This window comes from Apteryx mantelli, chromosome 12 (assembly GCF_036417845.1).
Source record: "Apteryx mantelli isolate bAptMan1 chromosome 12, bAptMan1.hap1, whole genome shotgun sequence".
NCBI classification, from domain to species: domain Eukaryota; kingdom Metazoa; phylum Chordata; class Aves; order Apterygiformes; family Apterygidae; genus Apteryx; species Apteryx mantelli.
The window spans coordinates 14,928,983-14,955,995 of record NC_089989.1 but is presented as its reverse complement, the minus strand read 5'-3'; the positions used below and the strand labels follow the sequence as shown (position 1 = coordinate 14,955,995).

The window sequence follows — 27,013 nt, the reverse complement described above, 5'->3', positions numbered from 1 at the left end:
TAAAATAATAATAATAGAGAAGGGAAATTGAAAGGTGAGATCTCATTTCAAAGTAGCTAAAACTCATAGACATGCATAGCAAGGTCATCTCAGCAACCTTAACTCTGCCTTCACAGAGCTGCATTCCAAGTAATCTCAGAAACCATGGGAAACTGTTACCTGCTTATAACCTACATTATCACATAAGAAATCACAAAAATTTAAGATATAACGGAACAAAATGCTACATTACAAAGAAATAGCATTTTCCTCTTTCATGGAATAGATATAAAACAAAACAATTTAATAATATCATGTGTAAGAGGGGGTTAAGAGGTCTCCTGGAATTAAGCTTTCATCACCACTGTGGGAAGTTTCAAGGTACAGCAGTCTCAGGATTACTTGGGCTTACTACGAAGTATCCAAAAGAGTGAATGCACAAATAACATATCCTGGGATATACTTAAAATCCTGGGATATTAAGAGAACTGAGCTAGTGCTACCTTTTCACTGTCAAAAGTAAGACTCGGATTTGGGTGAATATTGTCACTCTGTGAAGTACCAACCTTTTCACTGTAGCCTTGCATAACAGGAAATCATGGTGTGGAGCAGCCTTCAGCAAGATTTAGAAGCAGTGGATAAACATTTATAGAGTCGGCAGTATAAATGGAAATTACTTTTCCTTCTTTTGACTGAAGGATAGATACAATATAACCCAGTCAAGTCACACATACTACAGTAGCTTCCTGACTCATTTGGGAAATCATGCTAGCCACACTGTGGAACTGCATTAATAACTGCAAGGATAATGTGACTATGTTAGGAATTTTAGTCACGAGTATTCCAAATCAGAATAAATGTCCGGATCAGATAATCTACACCAAGATCATAAGACTCAGAATCACTGCAAGAGTTGGGGAACAGAAAGCAATTACTTCGCTAATGCAATCAAATAATTAATATTACACAACGATATCTAAAGAACAGGATACAAAGAGGGAACATGCTTGTGAGGTGATTTAGAATGGACAAAATGGTGGAGAAAAGCTATAAGCCTCCCAGTCTGATCTGAGCAGTTTCGCAGTGGGGATGCATCTGGCCTTCTGCTCATGCTGGCATCCAGCTAGGGCTGTAACCTGTTTCCACCAGAGAAGGTTTATCCTCACTGCTTACTTATTTAGATGCAAAGATTATTTTACAGAGCCTAAAATAATTGTCTTTCTAACTTGTCCCGTGTCTAATCTCAGTTAATTTAGCTTCTTTGTGTTGTACAATTGTGTTTCCATTGTTCTGCTTTCAGGTTCCTTTTTTCCCTCTCCCTATTGCTGATAAAGAAAACCAGACTGAATTTACAGAAAAATATTGTGAGCTTGACAGGGAGAATGGAGTTATTAACTGGCATGAACAACCAGAATTGTATTAATTGTAGTAAAGCAATTAATCCAGCAACACTAGTCTATAGAAAAAAATATAGAATATTTATGCTTCTCTAGACAAAAAGATATTCAAGGGAAAAAAAGCAAATAAATGTCTTCTTATGCAGCACAATAATGCCTGACAAGAACCTCCACTTTGAAAGCTATTTTTCCATCTACAGATGAGGCATTTTCCCTATCAAATCCTTGCCATAAAATACAATGTGTTATTGCTTCTTCTAGGTTTGTTCCTTCAAATATTTTTATTGTAACTCCACTACATAAAACATTTATTAAGTTTTAAGGGAACAAGGAACTAAAGCAGGCATGATAAGCACGCACAGCAAGCAACCACAGTCCCATGCAGGCCCAGAGTGCCGGTCTCTGACATTTGAACAAATTGTTTGTGTGTCCTGGAGTTCAGAAAGTTTTTTCATAGCTTCTCCGTGGTCTAGTAACATAAATCTAGGTGGCAACAGCAGCAACAGAGTACACAGCATGAGGTCTCCTCTGCAGTTTTTCTCACGAACTTTATGCCGTATAGATAAACAAAAAGGAATGGAGACACTTTCCACTGGGATTACTGCACACATGAAACCTGATGAGCCTCCTCTTAGCCTAGGTCTCAATCAGAAAGAAGTGTATCGAAATGAACAACCAACACTTAAAAAAATTGTCCCTATATGAGGAGAAACAGACTGACGCAATAAGCAAAGCTGCTTCTGAGTGGGTCAACTACCATTGTAAAGCCAGCCCTGTATATAACAGATGATCAACTCTCCAGAAAATCACACAGTTTTTACTTATTTTAATTGAAAGCTGTCCTGGGGACCAGATACTTTCTTTTTCAGGGAAAATAGAGGGTTAATTTCTGCTCATCAGTGGCAGTGCTGGGAGTGAAAGGGAGTCACAGGAACAAATGTGATTGGATTCAGTGAGGTTTTGCCTCTGCTCTTAACGACTAAATGGTACAACGTCTCTAATGCTCTGATTTCTACAGCATGCAGAGGAGAGGGATGCTTCAATCCTAAATTCAGAGATCTTGTCTTTGAGATCTAGGGGTAGGTTTCAGTCTCAGTTTCAACCAAGTAAATTGCATTATACCTTCCAGTGTCAGTGGAGGATCTGTTAGAAGGAAATCAGGATTACACTAATTGAGATTCATCCCACTTCACCTGTCAGCTCAGGTTTTGACTTTACCTTTTGTCCACTGTCACCCTTAATCAATTGTTTCATTTTGTTAATTTCTAGAGTGACTCTTGCAGGAAGACAGTAATCCACAAGGATAAAAACAAAACAAGACTTCCAGGTACATGGAAGGCATCAAGGCATCAAGGCAGGTGTGAGAAGAGGCTATCAAATGACCAGGATAGATGATTCAAATATATTATCAGGATGTCCCAGCTCATGTGCTTCAGATCTGGTAATATCCAACATATCTACACCACTGAATGGAGCACAGTGCAGAGCTCCTCAAGCTAGCAGATGCTGGGCCATGGCACAGCACTGCCCAGACTTACTGGCTGGGGGCTGAAGTAGTGTTGCTGTGTTAGTCCAGCCTTACACAAACTCAAGCATGCTGCTTTCTCATCAGAGCTGATGTGTATACAGCCAGCTCTGGTGTCTCTACTGGACTGTGGAGATGTGTCCAAAGGTCAGTGTCTTCTCCCCGTCTGTCCACATCCCAAGGTGGATCTGTTTAGTTGTATGTGCGTATGCAAGCTATGCTGTCATTTCAGTCTTCCCTCTGGGATCATTTAGGACAACGGTGAGCGTGACTCCAGCAGAAATAGCTCCTAGTCCCACTTCAGCAATGCACATCCCCCACCCCACCCCACCAGCGTTAAGGCAAAAGAGAAGTAGTCCCATAAGGAGAGGTTAAAATAGCCTTAGCAATGTCAATGACATGGCTGAGGAAAACTCAGGGAACCGAGGTGGCTATGTTATAGATTCAATATGCAGATCTTCACAAAGTATCAAAATAACCTTTCTCTTTTCTGCTGTGGTATAAATATTTTATTGACTCTTCTCTCACTGCTGGGTAGCTTTAATGACATTTGCCTCCCTGAAGTCCTGAGCTGCTGTAAATCAAGTGCTGTTTTAGACTACTCACCATGGTCGTGGGCAAATACAAACAAGTTAAGTCCTGTCAGTCTCTGGGCCAAGTCATCATAACGGCCGCAGTGTTCCCCAGCACCATGAGCAATAAACACGAGGGCCCTAAATGGAGCATGAAGGTATAAATAGTTAACTTGGCAATCATCCCACAAAGGCTTCAGAGTTGCAAGTAAGAACAGTGTATTAAACTTAGCAACAGCGTTTCAGACATCAACAAATATAAGGCAAATAAATAATGGCTGAGGTGGATTTTAACAGGGGAGCACAAATTGCCATCCTGATCTACCATCAACCTGCTTCACCAGGTGGCTTGGTGGTAGTAGGATATATAGAAGACAGATGCATACGGGACAGACATATTACTCTTTTCCATTTGTCTGCCACCATGGTCTTCTACAAGTTGAAGATGCAGGTGGGCATCAGCAAAAATTCTTGACCTAGCTAACCACATCTTGAGCTGGAGGCTTCTACTGCTGCTCCTACAGTAGAAGTGTTGCCACTGATTTAAACTGGGATTGGTAATTCTCTCTGATTTCAAACACAAATGTTGTCCTTAACTTTTTAGCTTGTAACATTGATGCTACAGAGTCTTGCTAAAGATGAAATTTCAGCTAAAGAATAGGTCTCAAATAGAATGCAGAACTTTGGTTGGAGTTTGGAATTTTATCTTTTGACCCAAATTCTGGTAATTTTACCATTCTGGTTTCTACTGCAAACAGTTGTTTCACTTTGGTGATTAAAATGACTCTTATATAATTAGAGCACAACTATAGCCAGGGATCATAAAATAAACAATCTAATATACACTTCTTTTTGAAAGGCATTATGCAAATACTCATCTTCAAAGATTCCAGTTTTATCAATGGTGTTTAATTTTCACTGGAATATCATCAAATGAGTGTGATTAAAGTTGAACGAAATGTCTCACTGTTTTAGCAGGCAAAATTTGTAAAGAATTATTATAGCAAAAGTAGCAAGGACATCACATAAGTTTTGCTGAATTTGACAGGTGACTTTTTGAAATCCAGCTTTAGCAACGTAAACCTAATTTGTTCATTTAAAAGTAGCATCTGTCATCAGAACATCAGCAACCACAAAACTGACTGAAGGCTACAAGTTAAGGTTTTTCAGTACATTAACAACTAAACATTGAATGAGCTGACAATATAAAAGAACAACACCAGTTTACAGCTAGTGAATTCCTCAACTTTATTTTGATCAAGGTTTTGAATACATTTATAGACAGCGTATTCACTGGAATAAACTGCTTTGATCTTAATATATTTAAACCAAAAAATGATGTTGGATGATGTAGAAACTACTGCTTTAGCTCTTTGATTAGCATCTGCTTCAAAGTATTTGCTAATGCTAGACAACTTGAAAGAGCATCCATCCAAACCAGAAGGATTTTACAGAGCAAACAGCAAAAGCTAAAGCAGCAATGCAAAGAAGCTCTGGTTTCTGTCTAATACTAATTAGCAATGGTGAGGTTAGGTTATGTTCCATGTTTAACTTGCTGCACCTAACAAATGTTTTTTAATGTCACTAAAGGTTTCAATATGATTGGTGTGGAGCACTCATTTCTTCCCTTGTCATCTTCCCTTGTCAACAGATTTGTGAAATTATCAATGCACTTGCCAGACAGTCAGGATTTCAGGATGTCTGTCAGATGTCCAAGCTAGAGTGCAACACATATTATTACAAATCCAAATACCAAAGAGATGGAGACACTGCTTATACCACAGTAGAGACTATTAACTTTCTGCAGCTGGGGCATCATTGCTTTGTGTATCCTATCTCTCCCAGAGACATGCAGAAAGATTCCAGCTAGTGCTGGTGTAGCGAGTCATTATTTTATACATGCCCCTGAGAATTGGAGACACCATCCAAATGCCTCTCTCTCCACCCATACATAATGATCTGGGATTTCAGACCTGGTCCTGGGTAACCTAAGGAGCTGGCACCACAGTCTCTAAGTCTGGGACTGACAGATCTGTCAGGCATTCAGAACTGCTGACGAAGAGCGGCAGGTGAAACAAGGCTGGGGTATCAACCTGCACACTCTGGACTCTGCAGTACTGCAAGGAGTGGCACCGCTTGCCTAGGACTCTGATGCAGAAATTAAGGAAGAAAATGTGAGAGACAATTCCTGTGTACTCATTGCCCTGGTATTCAGCAGAATCAGTTAGGCTATGTCTCTCTGCCTACGCCTCCTATTAGCTGGCTTTTGACAGCTTCCCTGCTTACTGCCTTACTGAAGCCTTCTGCTACCTTTTAGAGACCTTGTGTTTTTTCTGCTGACTAGGCACAGAGATTAAGGTGCAACTTGGCTGACTGAATACAGCCCTTGATTTCTCAGAGAAATATTATTTGAATGTATGAACTGAAATGCATCAAGTGAATGAAACCTAATGGCAAGCTGGTAAAGAGAGCTCTGTCAGGAAATGCTTGCTGTTATTTCATCCCCCCTGACAGCAAAGGCCTAATTTTGCTTTCATTCACACTGAAGCAGCACCATGATTTTGCCTGACAGCATCCTGCAAGATGCTCAGCCCCCTCATCTTCTGTGAAACCAGTGAGAAGAGAAAAAAACTCTATGCTCCAGAGGCATAAGGTGATCCTGCAAACTTTCCTCAGGACTAGTTCTCATTCTAGGAAGGCAACTGTCTAGCATTGCGGAATTGAGACTTTGGACACCACAGGAAAGAGACCTGGGTTATTATTTGCCTGCAAAACACTGAATACAATTCCTGTGAATGTTTGTGCCTTAAAAGCCCTAATGCCAGTGACTGTAAAGAGAACTTAGATATTTTTTAAAGTTTTGTTATATAAATATGTTATGTCAGAAATAAGGAGTAAAATTCCCATGTTGTTACGTCCAAATAGAAGTAGATCCTCTTTGTTGTTCAATAGAAAGTGTGAGTGGCTTTACTGACTAAAAATTAAGTCACCCCTACACAGGTTTCTAGGTCCAGCCTTAAGGTGTAAGCAGAGGGCCCATATATTAAACAGCCTTGAAAAGGTGAAATCAGTATGAGCATCATCTGAGCAAGGACTGAAGGATTCAGCTCTTTCATGTAATCCTCCATTTTTCATTACAAAACAAGTCTAGATTTGGCAAACAACACCTGAAGGCAGTATAACAAATATATGGTGCGCATATTTTCACTAGCAAGCTGGCATGAAAATACAGCAAGTGATTAGATTGACTGACAGCATTTCTTTACTGTATGTAAACATTTTTGTAGACACCCCTGCTCTCAAATCACAGTGTGCTCTTTCCTATCACAATGGCTGAAAAGGAAGAAATACATAACAGAATATCAGAGACTTTTCAATAGAGGGGTCTCTATGAGTCATTTAAAATAATACAGAAACCCTGCAGGCTTTAAGATTTTGTAGGAGTACAGTGCCTCTGTGCGTGACCTCAATAGACGTCTTGTTTAAACAAGGTTTGCGTAGTTGGTCTTGTATGAAATTGATCCTGGGGAGAAATGTCTTCATCTCCAGCTTTTGTAATGCCGCTGGTGAAATCCTTGGAAACTGGCATGTCTCAGGCAGAAAACATTGTGTGAAGGCTGATCTATGGTTGAACCCCTGGGAATTTCATGGGGTCTGTAACCCTAGGAAGGGGAACCTTCATGTATGTTTGGATGCTTCAGCTGGCTTTGGCTGACGGAACTGCAATTGCTAAACATCTCCACATAGCACTGCTTTGGCTTCTGTTCAGGAAGGCTCCTAGCTGGCATCTAATTACACAACAGCACAATTCTCTGGAGTCTTTAGGTGTGCCTGCACACAAAGCCAAGGTGTGAGCGGTAGCATGAGTAGGCATCCACGTGCTAGTTCTCACCTAGCTAATGTAAGTAACAACTATGGCCATTAAAGGAAATCAATTTATTAACTGCTGTTTGCAAAACCAGTAATTTTCACAGATCCCTGCCCTTCCAACAGCCTCTTCCTCCTGCCTCCCCACTGCAGGTTTCTATCTCCTGGTACTGCACACCCTAACAAACAGATGGGGTTACTTAGCATGATGAGGGGGCAGAACGATATTTGTTTTTTACTGTTCAAATCAAGTACTGGTTGTGTTTACTTATCTTCCATAGGAGGTGATGGTATATACCAGTGGCCAATCCCTGCTTCCACATCTCCACTGTGTCAGTCACCCATGACTCTTAACAGTCCCTCTTTCTGTGTTGCAAACACACCTTGCTAAGTAAACAATACACAGAGACGCTGCACGTGCACTTGGTATCGGGCACACGCACACATACTTTCCTGAATAAGGGTAGCTAGGAGTGGTAGAACTCAGACTATGTCACGATGCAATGAAAGTTGGTGTGCGTGAAAGCATATGAATGCACTGTCTCTCTCTGTCCTGCTTCTCTGAGAGGTCACCAGTTAGTCTAAGCTTAAACTATTTTCAACCCTTGCATACTAATCACTATAACTACAGCTAACTAATATATTACTTCTTCTCTATAGCTAGGTATTTAAGCAAAATTCATCAGAAGAGTAGGACATTGGTCCCTGGGCCAGTGGGGAGCGGCTCTTGCAGGGCAGGAATTCAGGCAGAGGTGCAATAGCAGAACTAGTTTTAGAGGTTCCCACCTTCCTTATTACTGGCCACATGTTGCCACCTCTGCACCACAGTTAACTTCCTCCTCTGCTGTGCCAATACAATTCTTTATAGATTATTTCACCCATTCAGTTTATAATGCAATTTCACAATCACTTGCAACAGAAAAACTGAGAGGGAAATAAATAAACTGTAGCACAGAACTCAGGCAAACGAACAAGAGCCCTTTTAAACCAGGCCTCTGTCATTAGAAAAAACATACCTTGAAACTACATCTAAAAGCTGATATGTTATGAAATCTGGCAGGCCAAAAACAAAATTTAGGACTTGGACCCTGCTAGCACATAAGACACATATTCTTGCTTTATTTTATTAGCTGAGACAGGGCCACAAAAATCATGTTGGAACTGAACTGGACAAGCGAAGCTGTGAGTGGGATGATACAATTTTAACATCTTGAGTCCTCCATAGCCAGAGGCACTTCTGTAAGACCCTGTGTGTGCTCTTTTATCATCAGGAAAAAACTAAAGCACTGGGCTTAGAACAAAGAACTGAAGAAAAGCTTTCTATGACTGCATATATAAAAAATTCAATCTCTTCTACCCCATTCAAAAGCATCTCTCTTCAGAAAAATATTTAAGTATTTGCTTAACATCATGAAACTCCCTTAGAATCATGACATTCACTAGGATTTAGGAAATACGAGATTAAAGTTAAAAAAGGGTATATAAATGCTGTCCTGAGTAAGGGCTGATTTAACCACTTGCAAAAGTGCTTTCCTGAATTAGACCCTTGCAACTTAAGCTAATACCATGTTATTCTGTGTTAGACAATTTCATTGTATTTTCATTTCATTTATTATTACGTATGCAGAACCAGATCAACTCTAACGAAGAACACCTGACATTTGCAGTTTGGAATACTTGACACTGAATTCCTAAAGTAATTTTAAAAAGTAGCTGATAGAAACGTTCTGAGTTAGCTAGGCTGCCAGAAAATGACTGGCTTACCGAAATTAAGTATTACATTCCATTTTGTTGTCCTAGCTGATTTGTTAGGTCCCTTGTAGTTGTCACGAGCCTGATTCTTAGAACTGAAATGAACAATGAACCCTTAGTTACCAAAAACATGTCAGTGATGGCATTTTTGGACAGGCGCATGGATAGCTGGCAGCAGAGTCTTTTAACTTGCTAAAAAAATGTAATGTCATATCTATTTTGCTCCCACAATATATTATCATGGAAGATCAATTACAGGTATGTGTTCTCTTGTTAGCTGGGTTAGTGATCCTCACTGATGATGAGGCTTAGTTACCTTTCCCATAACAAGATTATGCACTCAGCAGCTTGCAACTTTGTTAAGCTTTAACCATGATTCCGATTTTTTACCCTTGGTATTTGGTTAAAGATTAGCTTTTTTGGAAAGCTCCAACCAATCATTTCCAAGTACACACAGTCAAAAAAATATTTTGTTCACTGTAACAGATATTAGTTACCTGTTCTCTGGAGTGCTCCGGAACCTCTTGCTTTGGCCATAAGACTTAAAGTTTGGCAGGAGGATGCCTCTGCATCTGCTTTTTGAGTTAGCTTTTGCACTTTTTGTTCTGAGGTGATCTACGGCCCAAAGTGACCCTGATAGAACTTGACTACCTGAAAAGACTGCTAAAAGCTATGGCAGTTTCACTGACATTGGGTGTGCTTGTGATTTAAGCGGTTAGCCAAGAATTCAGCCTGGTGACTCCAGCTAGACAAGGAAATTTATGATGGAGTCAGGTGTGTACCTTGATGCAGTCGTCCTGTCTCTAAGGAACACACATAGTTATGTCCCCCTGAAGGCACTGAGAATGACAAGAGGCAATAACTTTGCTCCTAATTTCAAGCCCTGTTTCAAGGAGCAATTAAGTCCAAAAGCTTTGCTTGCTCTCTTGCTCAGCTTTTTTGGGAAATGCATTCCTATCCTCTGCTATACCGGCCCATTTATGCTCAGCTTTGCCATGCAGGTCCATAATCTGGGTAGTCCTCTCTTTTTTGGCTATCATTAGAGTTTAACAATGTAACCACACTGAGCAGTCCTAATGCTACTTTTCACAACTCAGGACAAAGAGCAAGTCAGAATAGCAAGAGTGATGCCTGGTAGAGTCCCTATTGACCTTCTCCCAAAATTGCAAACTGTACAGCATCCGGATGGATATCTCACATGGCTCCTAATTTGGGGAAGTTCACCTCTTCCAAGCAGACAGACTGAGGCAAGAATCCTTCCTGTAGTAGCTCAACATGTGAAAAACCTTTGAGCACCACAGGACATGCCAAAGGACTGTGCACTACACTCGCACTACAACATTTCCCCTTGATTTAATAGGGCTTGTGGGAATTAAGATTCTGCTAGTTGTGTTTAAGGTGGTTTGATCTGTTCTAGTAGAATCAGTAGTTTCATTCCCAGCCAGTACCCAAACTGGCAATTAAAAAATAAACCCTTCCAACAAACTCTGCTTCCACTCAGGCTTGGGAATGGAAGTTCCCCTTCAAGCCAGCCCCAAAGGGACTGCTCTTAGTTTGGACAGCATCTCTCTGACTAGCGTGATAGAGACTTAGGGCTCAGTCTTAAAATCTGTGCACCTTGATTTCATGAGCAACTCTGCTGACTTCAGTAACTCCACACACATATGACTGCAAGTCTAGTCTCGTAATAAATTTTAAAGTTGCAACAATTCCTCATCTGCATAGTGTTAGGAGGAGATTTTAGAACTGACATGTGACCTCCAGAAGGTGTAAAATGGGCAGGTTATTCAACAACACCTGGGAGGGTAGACATTTTAAATCAGTAGAGCAGAGACAGAACTGCATAGCACAGATAGATTTCAGTACAAAAGGCTCCACAGATCCAGCTAGAGCCAGCATGAAACAATGCAGAGAAACAGCTTATGCTGATTTATTGGAGCTCTTGGAAAAGCAAGCCCTCACTGAGAATAACTCATGAGTGGTCTACTACAGGGAAGAGATGAAGGAAACTTCAGGTGGGGGTGGGATGGAAGGAATTAGTTGAACCTGCAACTGCATGGCTCCAGACAAATCTCTGCAAAGTCAACATTTGAGACCAGCTGTATTTTGTTTAAAGGAAGCTTTGAAGTTATATTTTAGTGGACACAAGGCTGAGATCAGAGGTGAAATGCATGGTGTGTAATTTAAAATTCATGGGCAGGATCTTTCCACTCCTTTCTTGGCTAAAATCGAAGAGAAGGGATTCTAGGATTACATGGGTTGCCTCAGGGAGACACTCCCCCACTTTGACAACAGAGATGGGATTTTCCCTGGCAGAACTGACTGACCGCAGGGTCTTCTGCCCTACATTTATGAGACAGACAAGCACTCTGGAGATGCAGGCAGCTCAGGTCTTGGAGCTGCATTTTCCTCATGCTGCTGCCATTGTACAGAGCGCACTGGTTTAATTCCTATTTTCACTGGAATCTTTGGGAGGAGAATTATGACTTCTATTTCCAAACAGACAAGTGCAGGCGTTGCTCACGCCCACCGGACCGAGGAATGGGTTACAGTGGGCGAGCCAGGGCAGTTCAGCTGAACTGCCTCCTCTTTGGGCTGCCAGCAAGACTGGAATCAGACACGCTTGTTCTGTACTTTGCTCAGCCGCAGACCTTCCGTGTTACAAGGGCAACCCAGTTCACCTCCTTGTGCACAAGAGAGAGAAAATGGAGGTCATATCTCCCAAGGGAAGCTACAAGGATGAATGCACAAAGCATTCAGTGTCTTTCTCAGAAGACTGTGCAAAGCATTATTTAAAGAGAAGCCATCAGCTGCAAAATTCAAGTCGATCTGAAATCACACCCAAATTTTTTAGATTAGCTTTAAGGTGTAGAGGGGGAATATTCAAAGAAGTAAAGGAATTTGTGAACATAAATCCCCCTGGAAATCAGGAAAATAAGATGCTTCCTGTTCATTTTATTCAAAATTCATTTTTACTTGTAAGCAAAGTCACTGCAGATGGAAGATGGCTGTGGGATCACGATGCTCAAAGAAGAACCAACAAACAGAGGGTAAAAGCAAGAGCAGTTTTTGCAGACCTCCTCCTCCTCTTGTAAGAGGCTTGTACCGAACCTCTAAAGATTCCCAAAGTGACAAAAATTACAGTTTAGACAGTCTTGCAGCAGTTTTTTCTTGAAATCAAAATGCAGGCACTGCCTGGTGAGCCAAAGCTTTGGAAAAAGAAAAGCTTGTGTAATTAAATGGACTGCGCTTTCAAAGCAGGAGCGAGCCGCAATTAAAGGGCCAGAAGCTTTATTCTGTGCACTCACTATCACTTAAACTCAGTGCTACTAAGCAGTTCAGGACTAAATCTGTACTGAACAACCAAAAAGCTATTTTGCATAAAAGTATGATTCTCTTCCAAAGTAGCTGTATAAAAATGGTTCCTTCTTACTCGGTTCACCTGCAGTCCAGGTATATTCAGAGCACTGTTAGTAGCTCCAGCGACAGTGCAAGTCTACTACTTATTGCTCCTAAAAGCTTATAGCTTGACAAATCCAGCTGAACCCTAAAAGAGCAAGCTGGCTTTCTAGTTAGGAACAAGGTGTGCTTGATTAAGAGATTAGTTTAGTCCATGCAAGATTGCTCCCCATATTACATTCTAGCCCCAGTGAGATCATTTTGACTATCTAATCTCACCTTCTTACATAGGACAGAAAACGGAATGAGACTGCAGTATTCCTGTATCAACTCCAGCACTTCTAGTTGAGCATTTGAAGGTTTCAAATGATGGAAATTACTTAGTAAAGCCATTCCTCTGGTTCAGGCCACACAAGCATTTGGTGACTTTTAAGTGCTAGTAACATGTTTGCTTGCTTGGTTATTCTCAAATGTTTCCTAAGAAGTGCTTTTTCTCAGAGACAAATCATAAGTGGTGTAGAGAACACTACCTTTCCTTAATGTTAAGCATTGTTTCTTAAAGTCCTCTAAAATACGTCTGCAGACTTATGCTGGCTTCACATTTTTCACAAGCTATTTTTCATGCAGGAACTGGACATCACTAGCAGTCTGAACTTGGGCTCATCTGAGCAAGGGCTTCTTCACAGACAGTCTTCCTGAAAATCAATTGTTCTTTAAAATGGGTTTGTTCGCATTTTAGACTCAAGCCGTGGCTCTAATCATCTCCAGGCTCAGGCTGTTATCTCACTGAGCGGATGGTACTGATAACACATGACACGCAATATTGAAAAAGTTATTAAAGGAAGAATTCAGACCAATACCCTGGTACCTCTATATGGAAGAAACTGAAAAGCACACATCTGGCACAAGAGGGTCAGACTGTTTTCAAGTCATTCCTTGCAACAAAAACTATACAACTGAAGGGCTAGGGTCAGGCATTCTGGGTTTATCTGGGCAAGTCTTCCACTGGCTTGGAAGAAAGCTGTGAATAAGTAAGGAGCAAGTAAGAACATGACACTTTACCTGTCCTGTGAACTTGAGATAGTATGATATTATTATTTTTAATAAAGCACTGACTGTACAATTCCCATCTATGGCAGTGGTTTGAAGCAGAACATAAAGCCTCAGTTCCCTGAAATACTTAGACCTCATAGTATGGTTTGTAACTAGGCAATTCCACCATAATGTGCTAAGGAGCTCTTGATTACTTCCCGCACAGAGGCAATTACCCTTCCTCACATTTACCTTTCTCGTCCAATTTTGTCTGTGGTCTTCTCTGTTGACAGAAATCTTAATTGGGTATCTTTAACAAAAAGACTAACTTGTAAAAAGTCAAGTTCAGTCAAATCGATGTCACAGATAACCTGAGTCTCCTCAAGCCAATCTTTTTCTGAGTGATTTTCCAAAAGCCAGTATGGAATTATCCTATAAACTTAGAGACAGAAACTCAAGGATTGATTTCTTAATCATAAAGCAGTTATGTATATTTTAACATACTTTGAGATTAAGCACATTAATTTCCAATGAATAATCCTCTCTCGGCATATCCCAGAGCTGCACTTCAACACTGGCCAGCTATGAAAAGAATCTATGCAGAGAAAGATTTTACAGGCTGTGTCAAAATCAATATTAGGAACTATTCCTCTGGGAAATTAGTAATGTCACAGGCAAAGCGTTTGCCAAGGCTTTGAGCATGTTCTAATTAATTTAGTATTCCATGTTTGCCACAGACTTGAGGTAGGAGAGTAAGTTGAATGTAAACAGTTAAACGTGACATACAGTAATCCTGTTAAGACAGTGATTACTGGAACATATGCTTTAAAGGCTGAAACATTTATTCATGCTTTGAATCAACGTAAATTTGAAATACCGTTGAGATGCAGTGGTTTATCTACAGATGATTTGCACATTAACAAATGGATAGAGACTTCTGTCTACCATTGCCAAATCCAAGTCTGTGTTATTTCTTGGTCACACTGAGTCAATTTATCTGTCCAAAGACTTTAGCTCAGCAGGCTTGCTTCCTAAAACGTTCTTTCATTTCTAACACCAAGGCAGCTTCACCTATGGCAGTAAGGGCTGCCACACTAATGTAAATAAGGAACTTCTTGCCACTAGTTTTAAACACTGTCCTGTTGATTCAATCTGAAAAAGAGCTAGATGTAATAGCTTTAAACACCAGAAGTTGAATGAGGCCTTGACCAGCTTGGGGTGCAACTGCTAGAATGGGAATGAGTAATAAAAATAAAATAAAAGAGTATTTAGTTAGATATGCCCTTGGCTGCAGTCACTTTAGGTACCATCAAAGAAAGCTAAAGGCATGTGGGATGCCTTTTCTGCAGTAAAGCTTAAAATAGAAAAGGAAATCAATACTCATTTACAGTATCTGGCAGTCACCGAACCAAAACATACATGTACACCTACAGCAAGGCAGAAATAACAACATTTATTTAAACCACAAGCTGTTATTCTGCTGCGGGAACGCTGTGTTTTATGTGGATTGCTTCACCAGAAACTGAGAAATATCACATATTTGTGACCACTTTTAAAAAGCCTTAACAATATCAAGAGCAAATACTTTCAGTATTACAAGTATTAACCCCATCAGTGCTAGTCCTGGCTCTGCCAGCACAATGCCAGAGCTGATGTATGCGATAACAGCAGGGAAGATGTTTTGTCTTTCCTCTTCAGTTTCTCTTCTGCCAACTTATAAGACACCACGTGTGGGATCACATGTGATGTCTGCATCTGCTACATCATGGAACAGGAAGGGAAGAGCGTTTCATCACCTACATCGCTACAGAGCGACACCAGGGCCTCTCACAGCTTCAGAGGCACAGGGGTCTCGGAAGCAGGTCGATCCATTGCACTTGCCGTGTGGGTCGTGGGCAGGAGGAGAGACCTGGGTTCGGTAACTGTGTGAACAAGAGGAGGGGGTGAGGAGGCAAGAAGCAACTGCGCGAGTTCCCTGCGTGATGCTTGGGAGCTGGCAGGTGTGCACCAAGCAAGAGGGAGGCTCGCTGGCTACCTGCAAAGCCGTGGAATGGCCCGATGCAATAACAGGCAAGAGAGGCATGTCTGAAAATGGTTTGCATTTAGCAAAATGTAAACGAGCCTTGATGCTACATTTAGCTGTGCTGAGTGATATGACCATCTTCCATAAAGTAACAGGAGAAGTCACACTCGAAGAAGCAAACCTCTGATGGTCAGAAACCTTAAATTAAGCTTCAAAAGAGAAGTGTAAACCTATGCCTAAGAATGATATAATGCTTCTACTTAATATGTAAAACTACTGATTTTAGGGAAAGGAGTAGTGTTTAGCAAATTAACATTCCCCAAACATTGAAAGTAAAATTCAATATAAACAAAGTGAATCTGCTGACTGATTTTTTTCAGTTCCTCAGCTTGGAGAAATGTGACTAGTAAATAAATAGCATAAATAATAACAACAGCTGGATTTTGTACAACACTCCTCATTCACAAAAATCAAAACACTTTACAAAGGGGGCAACTATTGTTATGGTAGAATCACTGGACACAGAAATGAATGGGGCCTCAAAAGGTCCTCTACTCCATTCCCCCATCCCAGGGAAGGATCAACCTTTCCTCCCACTGCCAGGTAAACTAAAGTACAAGAGGTAAAAAGCCTTGTCCACGGCAATACAGCATGCCAGTGGCAGGGATGGAAATGCAGTGTATGGTAAATCCTGACTCTAGAGAAATCAGTGGCGGTTTACCAGTGGAGCCAAAATGTCACCACAGGTTTGCTGAGTTCCAGTCCTGGGCCACAGTGAAACTGGGAAGGAAAAGTAAATTTTTTAAAAGCTTTCTGTCCTAATGAACCTGTGTGTGGCTAGTAATATCAGAAAGACAATATGTGCATTTTCAGGACAACATGTTTTCAGATATTTAGTACTCCTTGTGGAGGGCCAGATGACGACCAAATGCTGATCACTTGAACATCCTTTTAATGAAATGAGATTATGAATATTGCTCAGAATACAGTTTTTAATATGCCAAATATTGCAGACTAGCTTTCACACAAGATTGAAAAAAAGAAGAAAAAGCTTAACCATTAAGTCAGCTAGATGTTATCTCTACAGTAGTTTAATTACTTACTGCTTCCTCATCACTCCTCACTCCTTCAGCCTGGCAAATTAAGCCACTGCAGATTTCTGGAGTTTGACAGATGAATTTGAAACGTCACTGAGGTAGTTTTGAATAATAAAGGTAAAAAATATGTTGAAAATAAGAAAAGTAAGCTTATCTTTCTAGCTGGTGAGCTAGCTAACCTGCTGATACTTACAGCAAATTAAATTGTCCTTCTGTTCTAAAAAAGGCCAAGGATTTAAGGTTTTTTTCTCCCCACTCTGCAAGCTTCAACTTTGATCAAGGAAGATGGAAAGCATACAGAACAAGCCCTTTTTAACATAGGTCAGGCAGATGCCTGAAAAAAGATCAGTAATCTTTTTTGTCTATCAACTCTATAGCAGTTTGTGCATTTTCTCCTTATCCACCCATATTCAATACTGGAACACAAGATTACTATACTATTACCTCCAAATGTTTGGCTCTAGCCCAGCTGTCAATATTTTGTTTCCTTTTTTTTTTTTTTTTTTTTTTTGTTCTCTTTTCTTTATTCTAACAGATTGCTGCTGGGACAATTGTAGCTGAAAAGCAGAGAACACCTAATGCATCACTACGTAGATTTTAAAAATCTCTCTTTAAACAACAAGCAGTCTTCAAATAGCAAGCACTGGTTTCCTTTAGGAAACCTCAAAGAATTGCTTAATTTCTCTAGCAACTTTCATACAGCGACTTCAGGCTCCTCTGCAATGAACCCATTTCATCATTTGCCTGGATGATTATACAATTTCTAGATGAGGAAACCAAAGCACAGGCAAATTAAGGGTGTGATTCCATAAAACACTGGTCATTGTGTCACTGGCTAATGACTGTCTTGACCATGTTTTTTGCCTGTTCTCTTCTCCTCATTGACTTCTTTATTCTGTTATCTGACACAAAGTTTTTTAGGTCTAGCAATCTGCCTTTGCCATCATTTTGATAGGATGGGAGGATTCAGAGGCTCCCATCATCAAGTGAGCGCCTGCCAAACACAAATGAAGACAGATCCTGGCTGAAGAGCAAATGTCTATCACATAGAAGGGAAGTCCCTTTTATTCCAATGGAAGTAATCATGAAGTATGGTATTATTCAATGTTTTGGGACACTGAAAACAGCTACGTTTGCAGAAAATCTACCATGACGACTGCTACAAGCAAAAACAATAATGAATCCTTTTGGCCATAAATGTACTGCATCTGACTAGAAGAAACAAATATATTCACACTCCAAGACCCATCCACCTTCCTGCTATTAGCTATTTTGTGGATAGCCTGTAGAAGTAGACTTGGAGGCAGGCAAATCTGACCAGAGTGCACTTTAGCCATCAGGACTGCTTTCCACGGGGTGCTCCCTGCCTGTTCCCAAGGCCATACCTGCGGTACTACTGTCCATCTGGATAGTGAGACCTTTCTGACACCACTACCCAGTGACTCCACCAGGACTGGTTGCTTTAGAAGGTGTTTATGGTCAGGAGAAGCCTACAGTTGGTGCTTGGCATTATTGTACCAGTACCAGTAGTTCTCTATTGTAGAGAAAGAGTAGACTCTTTCATGAGTCAGATTTTATTGGTCTGCAAGAACAAACTCCAGGAAGGATATAGTTTTAGTGATGTCAAAAAACTTTACCCTGGTAGTGGTAATTTACTTCCTATGGAGCAATAAGCCATATTGTTATGGTGTAAGAATCTCCATACTGTTTGAGTAGGGGTAGGGATGTATAGATAAGGATATAACTTTGGCGTGTAGAACAGATGGGATGAAGGAGGGGATCTGCCCAAGTATAACTTATGGAGTCTGATGGGTAGGATACAACAGTCTCTCTTTGGTTACTTCAGGGTATGAAGAGTCAGCCATTTGCTATCAGGGTTGTGTCACATCTCTTGGATAAGAAACAATAGAAGGTTGTTAAACACTGATGGCTTCCATTCAAGTGGAAGGAAGCACATTAGGACAATGGGGTGACTGAACCTAAGGAAGCCAGTTCAGCCAAATGTGTCTGCAGGGACAGGTCTTAGAACAACGGAATTTCCCCAGAAGAACAAAGAGATCAGATGTTCGTGCTGGCTCCAAAATGCATAAAACCATAGCAGCTTGAGGGGAACTTGCAAGGAAATACAGGCCAATTCCTCTGCAACAGGCATCTAGAAAAATTGCCTTCTTCTAGCCAACACAACTATACCAGCCAGCTCTTGATGTGGACATACAGTGATCTAAAAGAGTTGCTGGTCAGTCCCAAAGGAAGATCAAGAGCGAGTTCCAGCTGAGGCAAGGAACTGCGTGCAGCTGTTTTTATTATTTTGTCTAAACCTGTATCTTTCTTGTGCTAGTGAAATAAAGAACTCTTGCATCTGGAACCCTGATAACACTGATGTGTTTGTCAGCTTCAGCTATTGTGTCACTCTGAAGAAATAACTTAATTATTTAGAGTGCTCCCAAGCTTGGTGATCTTAAGAAAATGTATGCAATAGAGTCTGAGAGGAAAGCCAGTGCAGAACCTGCTCAGGCTAAAAAAAGCTGATGGGAATAGGCAGGCGGGGAAGGCAGGGCACTAACTGTTGAGTGTCCAGGTAGGGGAATTCCATCAGGGTCACGATACAAAGCCAGTACTGACCATGCTTGTAATCCTGCTAGGAAATGAACTATTTGCATGAGAGAAGCAAGGTGTGTTTAGCCTTCAGTCTCTGGCAGAATCAGGAGCAGAAACTCAGTCTTGCAACACAATCTCAAGAACATTTGTCTTCTTTTCTCATGTTTTTGCCACCACATCTGATGATATTCACCAGGCACAGCTCCCAAGAATTCACCTAGTTAGTGGCACTAAGAATGATTTTGCTTTCTCTTCTATTGTCTCAGGGCCAGGATGAAATTTTACTACTTTGAGATTCACCACAGGGAACTGCTGAAGTCACCTTGTTCTCACACACCAGCGTCCACAAAGCTGCACTGTCTTCACAGGAGAGTTGCACGCTTCTGTCCAGATGCTGACCTGAACAGTGCAGGTATCTGAGCAAAAGGGGCAGTTTAATAACAATTGTTATTCATGAAGCAGCTTATTTGTTTTTTTCCTGGGTTCCGCGGCAAAACAAAGGCAGATTTGTTTCTGTGGAACATTCTTGTGGGGACTGAAAAAAATTATTCTACTAATGAAAGCTGTTGGAAACATCTACAGCAAGAATCAAAGCTGCTCTCCTGTCTGTCAAAGAGTCCCTCTTAGGTGAAGCTTGTTTGTTAATTTGCCCACCCTTTGGAAATGAAGAAGAAATGCCAAAAGGATGCCCCATTCACAATGAATAAAGCAGTCACACGGAGCAAAGAGAACATAAGCATTAAAGGAACATATATGCAGTTGATGAATAGGAGAAGAGAGGCTTCAGAGACACAGGCAATAGCAATACAGCAAGTACAGCCTGGAATGTTGATTTGACAACGACAATCCTTAAGCAAAAATCTGTTATTTCCCCTGTGCACTGTGTATGTAGGGAACCGAATTCATCCTAGGACTAACTATGCGGATATAAGTCACTTGGCACCAGACAATTTTGGCCCTTGTGCATTTGTTTGAAGTTGACCTCATTAGTACAAACAAAAGTGTTGTTCCAGAGCGACACTGAATTAGAAATTCCTTTAAGAAGGCTACCTTGCTCGGCCACCCCTTACAGCCAGACTACCACTGATTTAAAGAAGCCAAATGGAACACAAATGTATTTAATGCACCAGACAGCTATTTTTTTTATTTCTAGAGACTAACACTGCACAGTATAATTGAAGCCATTACAATTAGTGACTTGTTTCCTTTGGATTTGATTTTGCTTCAGTTCATTTATTTATTTATTTATTTATTCATTTTGGAAGGGTCTGAAAGTCATATTCAACTTTGTCATCTGCTCATGCTGGGACCTGTGCTGTTTTTCTGGAAATGCCATAGAAATGCTGGTAACAACGTGCCAAAATCAGCAAGCAATATTCAACAATTTAAGGGCTGGTTCAAGCATAAAGGGAGTTTGTATTTCTGCACCACAGGCAATTCTGCAAAGTCCTTGGGGAAGAGAGAAATATATTTTCTTCTTATTGGATTGGTCTTTCAGTGCTAACAAGTCAGAATGAATAGCAGGCATTTTTCAAAGAGTAAAATCCAAATAAAATGTAAATACAAAAGCGGGTGGTTTTTGTCTGTTTCGTTTTGTATTTTTAATCACCCTTTTCGGATGCAGAACTGAAAGAATTCCTACAAGGGCAGGGTATACTCAAACACTTGCACTGGGTTCACAATGTGTAAAGTTGAGCCAATCCCTTTTGCTTCACATCAACAAGCAACCCTGAACACCTATGTGGCCTGCTTGTGTGTCTCATCTTCAGACAGCCTCTTCAGGCAGACTATTTCAATTGCTAGTAATCATGTAAGTGTACCTAAAGATCACTAGGTGGAGAGACATACAAGTGCCAAGCTAGCTAGCCAGATTATTATTTCTGCTTGACGAGAAAGCTCACATTCAAAGACGTTTGGGATCCACTTTTTCAAAAGCATCCTCTAACTGCAAGTGTCCCAAGCTTCGAGCGTCCAACCTAGAATAACTGATTTATACTTATTTACAGGGGGAGAGATGAACATAACTGTCTCTATCTGAAGTCAATGGTGGCTACAGGTTATCAGCATCTTTAAAAAACTAAGCTGGGTTGATAAATCTCAAAGGACTTATTCGAGGTCACACAGAGGGGCTGAAAGTGCCCCAGATCAAATTGTTTGTACTTATGAAAGCAGTGACAGTAACAACTGAAGCATCCAGAAAAGGCTAAGGGGATACAGAAGAGAGAGGAAAAGAAGCTCATCTCTGAACTTCTCCAGGTCCTTTAGGGGCCTCAAAGGAAATGTCTTGACTTCTCCCTGCTTTCCTTCCTCTTCATCGTCCCACCTCTATTCTTAGCAGCTTTGTCCGAAAGCTGGGAACAGAACATGGTCTCTTAGTTCCTCGCCTCCTATTACCTCATATTTTGACTCAGACCACTCAGAGTGGTGGCAGAGATTTTATTCTTGCATGGAGCTGTTGTTTTTGTTTATATTTTGAAGACTACTTTCCCATTAAGGTAGGATTTCCTCAGCTACTTGGACATGCTGTAGGCATGAGCTCAATCTGTTTTGGTATCAGTGATTGCGTTCCTCCAAACAACATTAAAATGCACTGAACTTACTCTGCCTAGCCCAGATCTTAAGCTTTGCACTTACTAGAGAGCACCCAGTGCCAAAGAGTTACCTGTTGTCACGCTCCATAAATCCTGCTGTTGGCATGATACAAGAAAACGACACCAGAATATGCTGGTCTTTTCTCTATGCTGCATCAACAAGACCACTTAATTATATCTTACGATGAAACTGGCTCAACAAGTTGGGCAGCTTGCAAGGCTGCTTGCTGGGGAAATTGCACCTGCACTGCTGTGAGCAGACAGCAATAGAGAACACTCAATCCCCAGCTCTCCTTTTGGGAGTGACCTCCCGCCCCCAAAAGAAGTAAGTGGAAAACACTGCCACCCTCCCTCCTTAGTCCCATTAATATCTGCTCTATCTACCCCATCTAATCACTATGACATCTGAGTGCCTTTGTGTGTCAGCTTCCTGTGAAGTAATCACCTAAATCCCTCTTCAAAACAAAGCAGACCCTGCGGAGGAACTCACAATAGGTGCCTTTCACTCGCACGACAACCTTGGCCTCAGTGGCACTTATAACAAAGCTTCCATATGTGCACCAGTAGGGGCTGATCGGTCAGATCAACGCCACACAGGATCAGAGCCTGGGTATCTGTGAGCGCTAAGCAGAAGATCCTTACAAAATTTCCCATCTTCCTGACAAATCGTTTTAAAAAAAGGCTACAGCACATTAGTCCACCACAGCCCTTACCCACCTTTGTGGGCCTGCTTGAGGAGATAAAAGCAAAGCAGCAGCTCTGAAGGGCAATGTCTGTCAGTTGGCCCCGTTCTCAGAGAGTGCCTAGCCATTGTTCGCTGTTCAACCCCAGGCTAGTGCTACTTTTTAATTTTTCCATTGGCAGACATCCTGTTTTTTCTCCCTAGGGGGTGATCAAGGATGATAAGTTCTATTCTAATAGAAGCCAAGTCAATGATAACCTTCGGACATCTGCAATGAAAAGGTATTTCTATAGCCTAGCTGGGATTAGATACATAATGGATCAATGAAAGATCCCGCCGTTTGACTATTATAGCATCACTCATTAATGTTAAGATTTCAACCTGAATCAACAATTGAGTTAGAAGATCGAAAGAGTTGCCTTCAGTATTAGAAATAGAATAAACTGATAATGGGCCTGTAAAAGTCCCCTGAGGTGTCTCTCTCTCTCCCTATATATGTGTACCATTTTTGCTGAACATTTAAAATTAGATGAAAGTTGCTGAGCTTCTACACATGAAGCAGAAAAAGCGGAGCTACTTATGAAAAGTGAGAGGGAAAAAAATGTATTTTTGGTCTGCCTTTCTATCAAAGCACTTCAAGAGCATTCCTGAGTGTAGAATCCAGGCCCTAACTTGTTATTCAGTTACTTACAATCTCTCTCACACATAACAATGCAAAAAGAGCTAATAATAAACAGTATGCCCACGCCTTATACACAAATATGCACGCACAAACACACACACCTAGGAACCACTTGTAAATGAGCAACACTGATCCCATCTACTTTGCTGTCACAAAACTAGGGCAAACTCTCTTTCAATTAACTGCTTGGTGCACAGAGCCCTGAAAAAAATTAACTCTCCGGAGGACTTAGACACCAAGTTTTAACTTTCAGTTCTTTATCACTCTTTCATTTCTTGATCAAAGACATATTCCTTCACTACTAATTTGCTAAAAAATTAAAAATGAAAAGAGAGAGCAATTCAATAACTCAGTGAAGAACACTGTGGGCAGTTAATGATTAATTAGCATTATAATACGAGACAGGCTGGTTTCACAGTAGAAGCTTGTTTTGATACCCGTTTTTTTCTGTAGAGGAAATCTTTAGGTTGGTGCAAGGACTATGCAAAATATCAATGCCAAAAAGTTTCTTTCCTATTTCTGAATGGCAGCAATTAGAAGTAACTAATAAACGCTCTGCAGACCAGGTGATCTTAAACCAAGACGGATGTTCTAGAGCCCAGTCAACACAACTGACCTACAGTGGGCACCACCCTCCTCCTTGGGGACAGGGTAGCAGTGGACATTGCTTAGCTGCATGCCCACCTTGCATATCACTTCCACAATGTATGTCACTCACGAGGCCCTGTAGATTGGTTGGCATGAAACCTGAAGCCAGGTAGCTTGGACACATATCCATCTCTCAGCACACTTACAGGCTGATTTGCACATAGAAGGATGTCTAATCTATTGGGTAGTCAAAGAAAAAGTTTAACTCCCAACTACTGCTTGAGCAACTTTTTCCTAAAATGTTTCCTAGCTGTACAAAATCATTATAGCTTATCCTGTTGGCTTGCACAAAAAGACAACAATAAAACGATACCCAGATTTTTATAAAGTAGCTACTCATGCAGGAATATATGTCAAGCCAGAATCTTAAAACAGATACTGTCAGAAAGAAAAAAGATCATAAACATCTAAAGCAACACTGAGATAGCTTTCTATGGCAGATCAAAATCAGCACATAATCAGCATAGAAATCCATTACAGGAAAGGGATTATTTAAATTATGAAAAAGGCATTATTTAAATTTCTCTGATTCTTTGTGTTTATTACTGACTTCAGTTTTGAAATCACAGACAGTTTCCAGTGAAGGAGCTCCCTAAATCATTTACTAACTACAAATTTTAAAACACCCCCAAAAAACAATCCAGTCAAGCCAAATCCTGTCTGTTGTCCCGAGATTTCTGCAATTACTGTTCAAACTGAATTCAGATGCTGCTGTTTAAAGTGTTGACACTAAGAAAATTAAAAGGAGTAGACATCCCTAAGCCTATATCTCATTGCTCTCTGATTGTCTGCGGTAATAGTTTGAAGATACTTATCATCGCTGATAGGCATCAGACACGTGTACCACTCTGTAGCACTGCCAACCTGTCCAACTGTGCATAAAATGAAAGTAACTCTATGTTTCACATCTGTAAGGCCTACCTGAGTGAGTAAAGGTTTGGACAATACAGTCTTTACAGTAGGAGCTTTCTCAGATGAAGGAAATGTCTTCTTAGCAGTTCTGTAAAGCTGTATGCACACACCCCTATAATGCCAGTCATGCCATAAATAATAATTACATGAACAGAATCTTATTTACTGACAGTAGAAAAGAGTATTGCTTGAAAGTGCTCACCTGGGAGTTCCTGCTGGCTTCCAATACCTGCAGAAGAGATACTGCCCATCAGCATTGATGATATGGGGCAGGTCCTTATACGGGATGTTTAGGGGACTCCGCTTTGGTGAACTTTCCTCTGGCATTCTGGAAGAATGACCTGCAAGGTGATGGAAAAAGCAAGACATACTTTAAAAGAGATGAAGGCAGGATAGAGGCTGATGGGCTCAATAGCGACCGACATTCAAGAAAGTCAATCAGTAAGGCAAGCACCACTGATGGAAGTCTCTCCTCTACATCCCAGCCAAAGAGCCAAAAAAATCGTTACTGCTCTAAAATCGAAGCCTAGCATTTTGTGATCAGAAAAGGCTCACATTTTGGGGGAGGGCATTGGAGAGGGGAAGGAGGGAAGATAAATCCACCATCACTACTTCATTACAGCTTTCTCTCCCCCACTTCTCCCATCTGTGTTTATTTTTCATCATTTTGTGAAACGGATCTTAAAAAGAATATTTTAGCTGCAATCAAGTGCAGATTGTGCAACAACCGCTACAGATATGAAAAGACAGCTGCATAAAAGATTTATCTCTGCCTTAACATCTCCAAAGAACAGCAAAGGGTACACAGCAGAGGTATCTGCCACTGTGTCATTATTATGATATTCTCTGACATCTCGAACAGGAAGGTGGTGGTGGTGAGGAATGAAACATTTCCAGGAGAATTTGTAACAAACCTGTTTTCATCCTGTGCAAGGGTTTGCATTCTAGTGAGAAGCCGGCATCGCAAGTCAAATGCAAGCAGATAAGGCTTTTTGCATCTCGCTGTGGAGATACATTAACACTCCACCAACCATGCAGCCCCCACAGGTCCCCGCTCAGTTGCCGGCTGGTCCCTCCTGGCCAGCTCCGGTGCGCCGTGCGGGCTGCGCTGGGCTCGCTGGAGCTCCTCTTCCCAGGCTCGATCGCTCTTTAAGGAAAGTCGCTTGGGTAATTCACCACTTCTTGTTCATTTCATCAGTTTTTCTCAAACAAATTGCGTGTGTGGGCTGAAGTGGCGGTGGTGGGAGGGGAGGTTGGGAGGGTGGGGGAGAGGGAGGGCTGATGAGTGGGAAAGCTGCAGTCCACTTTCCAGAAGCTGCTGCACACATCAAAGGCACCTTGAACACATGCAGCTGTAGCAGCCCAGAAAGTTACTGCTGCTGCAGGTTGTTTGCAACTTTACTTCCTTCCTGTCACTTACTGTTTCAAGGCCACGGCGAAGGGGGGAAGTGGGGAGATCTTTTCAAAGCGATCTCCGCTGCGAAGCCATCTCGTGTGCAAACCCAACTTCACCAGCCTCTAGCTGCGAGACGGGGGAGCGGGAGGGAGGGAGGAGGAGGGATTCAAACACCAACGCGATCCCAGGTTGCAGGCAAGAGGGTGGTGATGCAAACCCCGCACACGCATCCTCCTGCCTCGGCAAGGCACAGAGCCTCCCCGCTTCCCCGAGGAGAGCCCAAGCCGGGCGGCTCCGCCGCACGGTGCCGCGGCGCCGGGCTGCTCCCGGGGGAGCCGGAGGGAGCGGCGAAAGGGAAGTTACCGGTGGCCGGGCGGTGCCGGGACGCGGTCGATGCCCCCCGCTCTGCTCGGCTCGGCTCGGCTCGGCTCGGCTCGGCTCGGCTCGCTGCCTCCCGCCGCGGCTCAGGGCTTCATCGCGCTGCCCGAGCAGCCCGGGCGGCTCTGCCCGGCGGAGCCGCGGCTGGCAGGAGCGCGGCAAGGCAGGCGCACTGGGGCCGGCGGCGGCGGGAGGGTGGAGCGGCAGGGCGGGGAGGGCAGCGGCGCCGCGGCCGCTCCGCGCTCCCCCGTGCACGGCCGCCCCGAGGCTACCGCGGTGCGCGCCCCTCCGCGGAGGCGGAGGCGGGTGGCGGCCGGGCTGCGGGCGGCGCGGCACGCGGCCGGCAGCGCCCTGGCTCGGCCGGGAGGCGCCTCTCCGCGCGTGGGCAGGGGCAGGGGCAGGCGGGGGCGGCCGCGCTCCTCGGCCGAGCGGCAGCGGGGCGGACGGCCGGGACGGACACGAGGGCCTGGCAGCGCCGCCGGC

The 27,013-nt window shown here is 42.2% G+C and overlaps 1 protein-coding gene across 5 annotated transcripts in view; it reads right to left on the bottom strand.

The window, feature by feature from the left end:
* Nucleotides 1-26,700, bottom strand: part of MGLL (monoglyceride lipase) — a 69,136-nt gene extending 42,436 nt beyond the window's left edge. For 3 of the 5 annotated variants that reach the window (XM_013951979.2, XM_013951981.2, XM_013951980.2), the window contains exons 1-3: nucleotides 25,671-26,008; nucleotides 24,959-25,097; nucleotides 3,508-3,614 (exon numbers count right to left, since the gene is read on the bottom strand). In XM_013951979.2, the coding sequence (XP_013807433.1) occupies nucleotides 3,508-3,614; nucleotides 24,959-25,097; nucleotides 25,671-25,680 (256 nt within the window). In that variant the 5' untranslated portion in view covers nucleotides 25,681-26,008. Of the gene's footprint in view, nucleotides 1-3,507; nucleotides 3,615-24,958; nucleotides 25,098-25,670; nucleotides 26,009-26,176; nucleotides 26,478-26,515 lie in introns of those variants that run through there. The other 2 variants (XM_067303306.1, XM_067303307.1) reach the window with 2 other exon arrangements.
* Nucleotides 26,701-27,013: the final 313 nt, after the last annotated feature.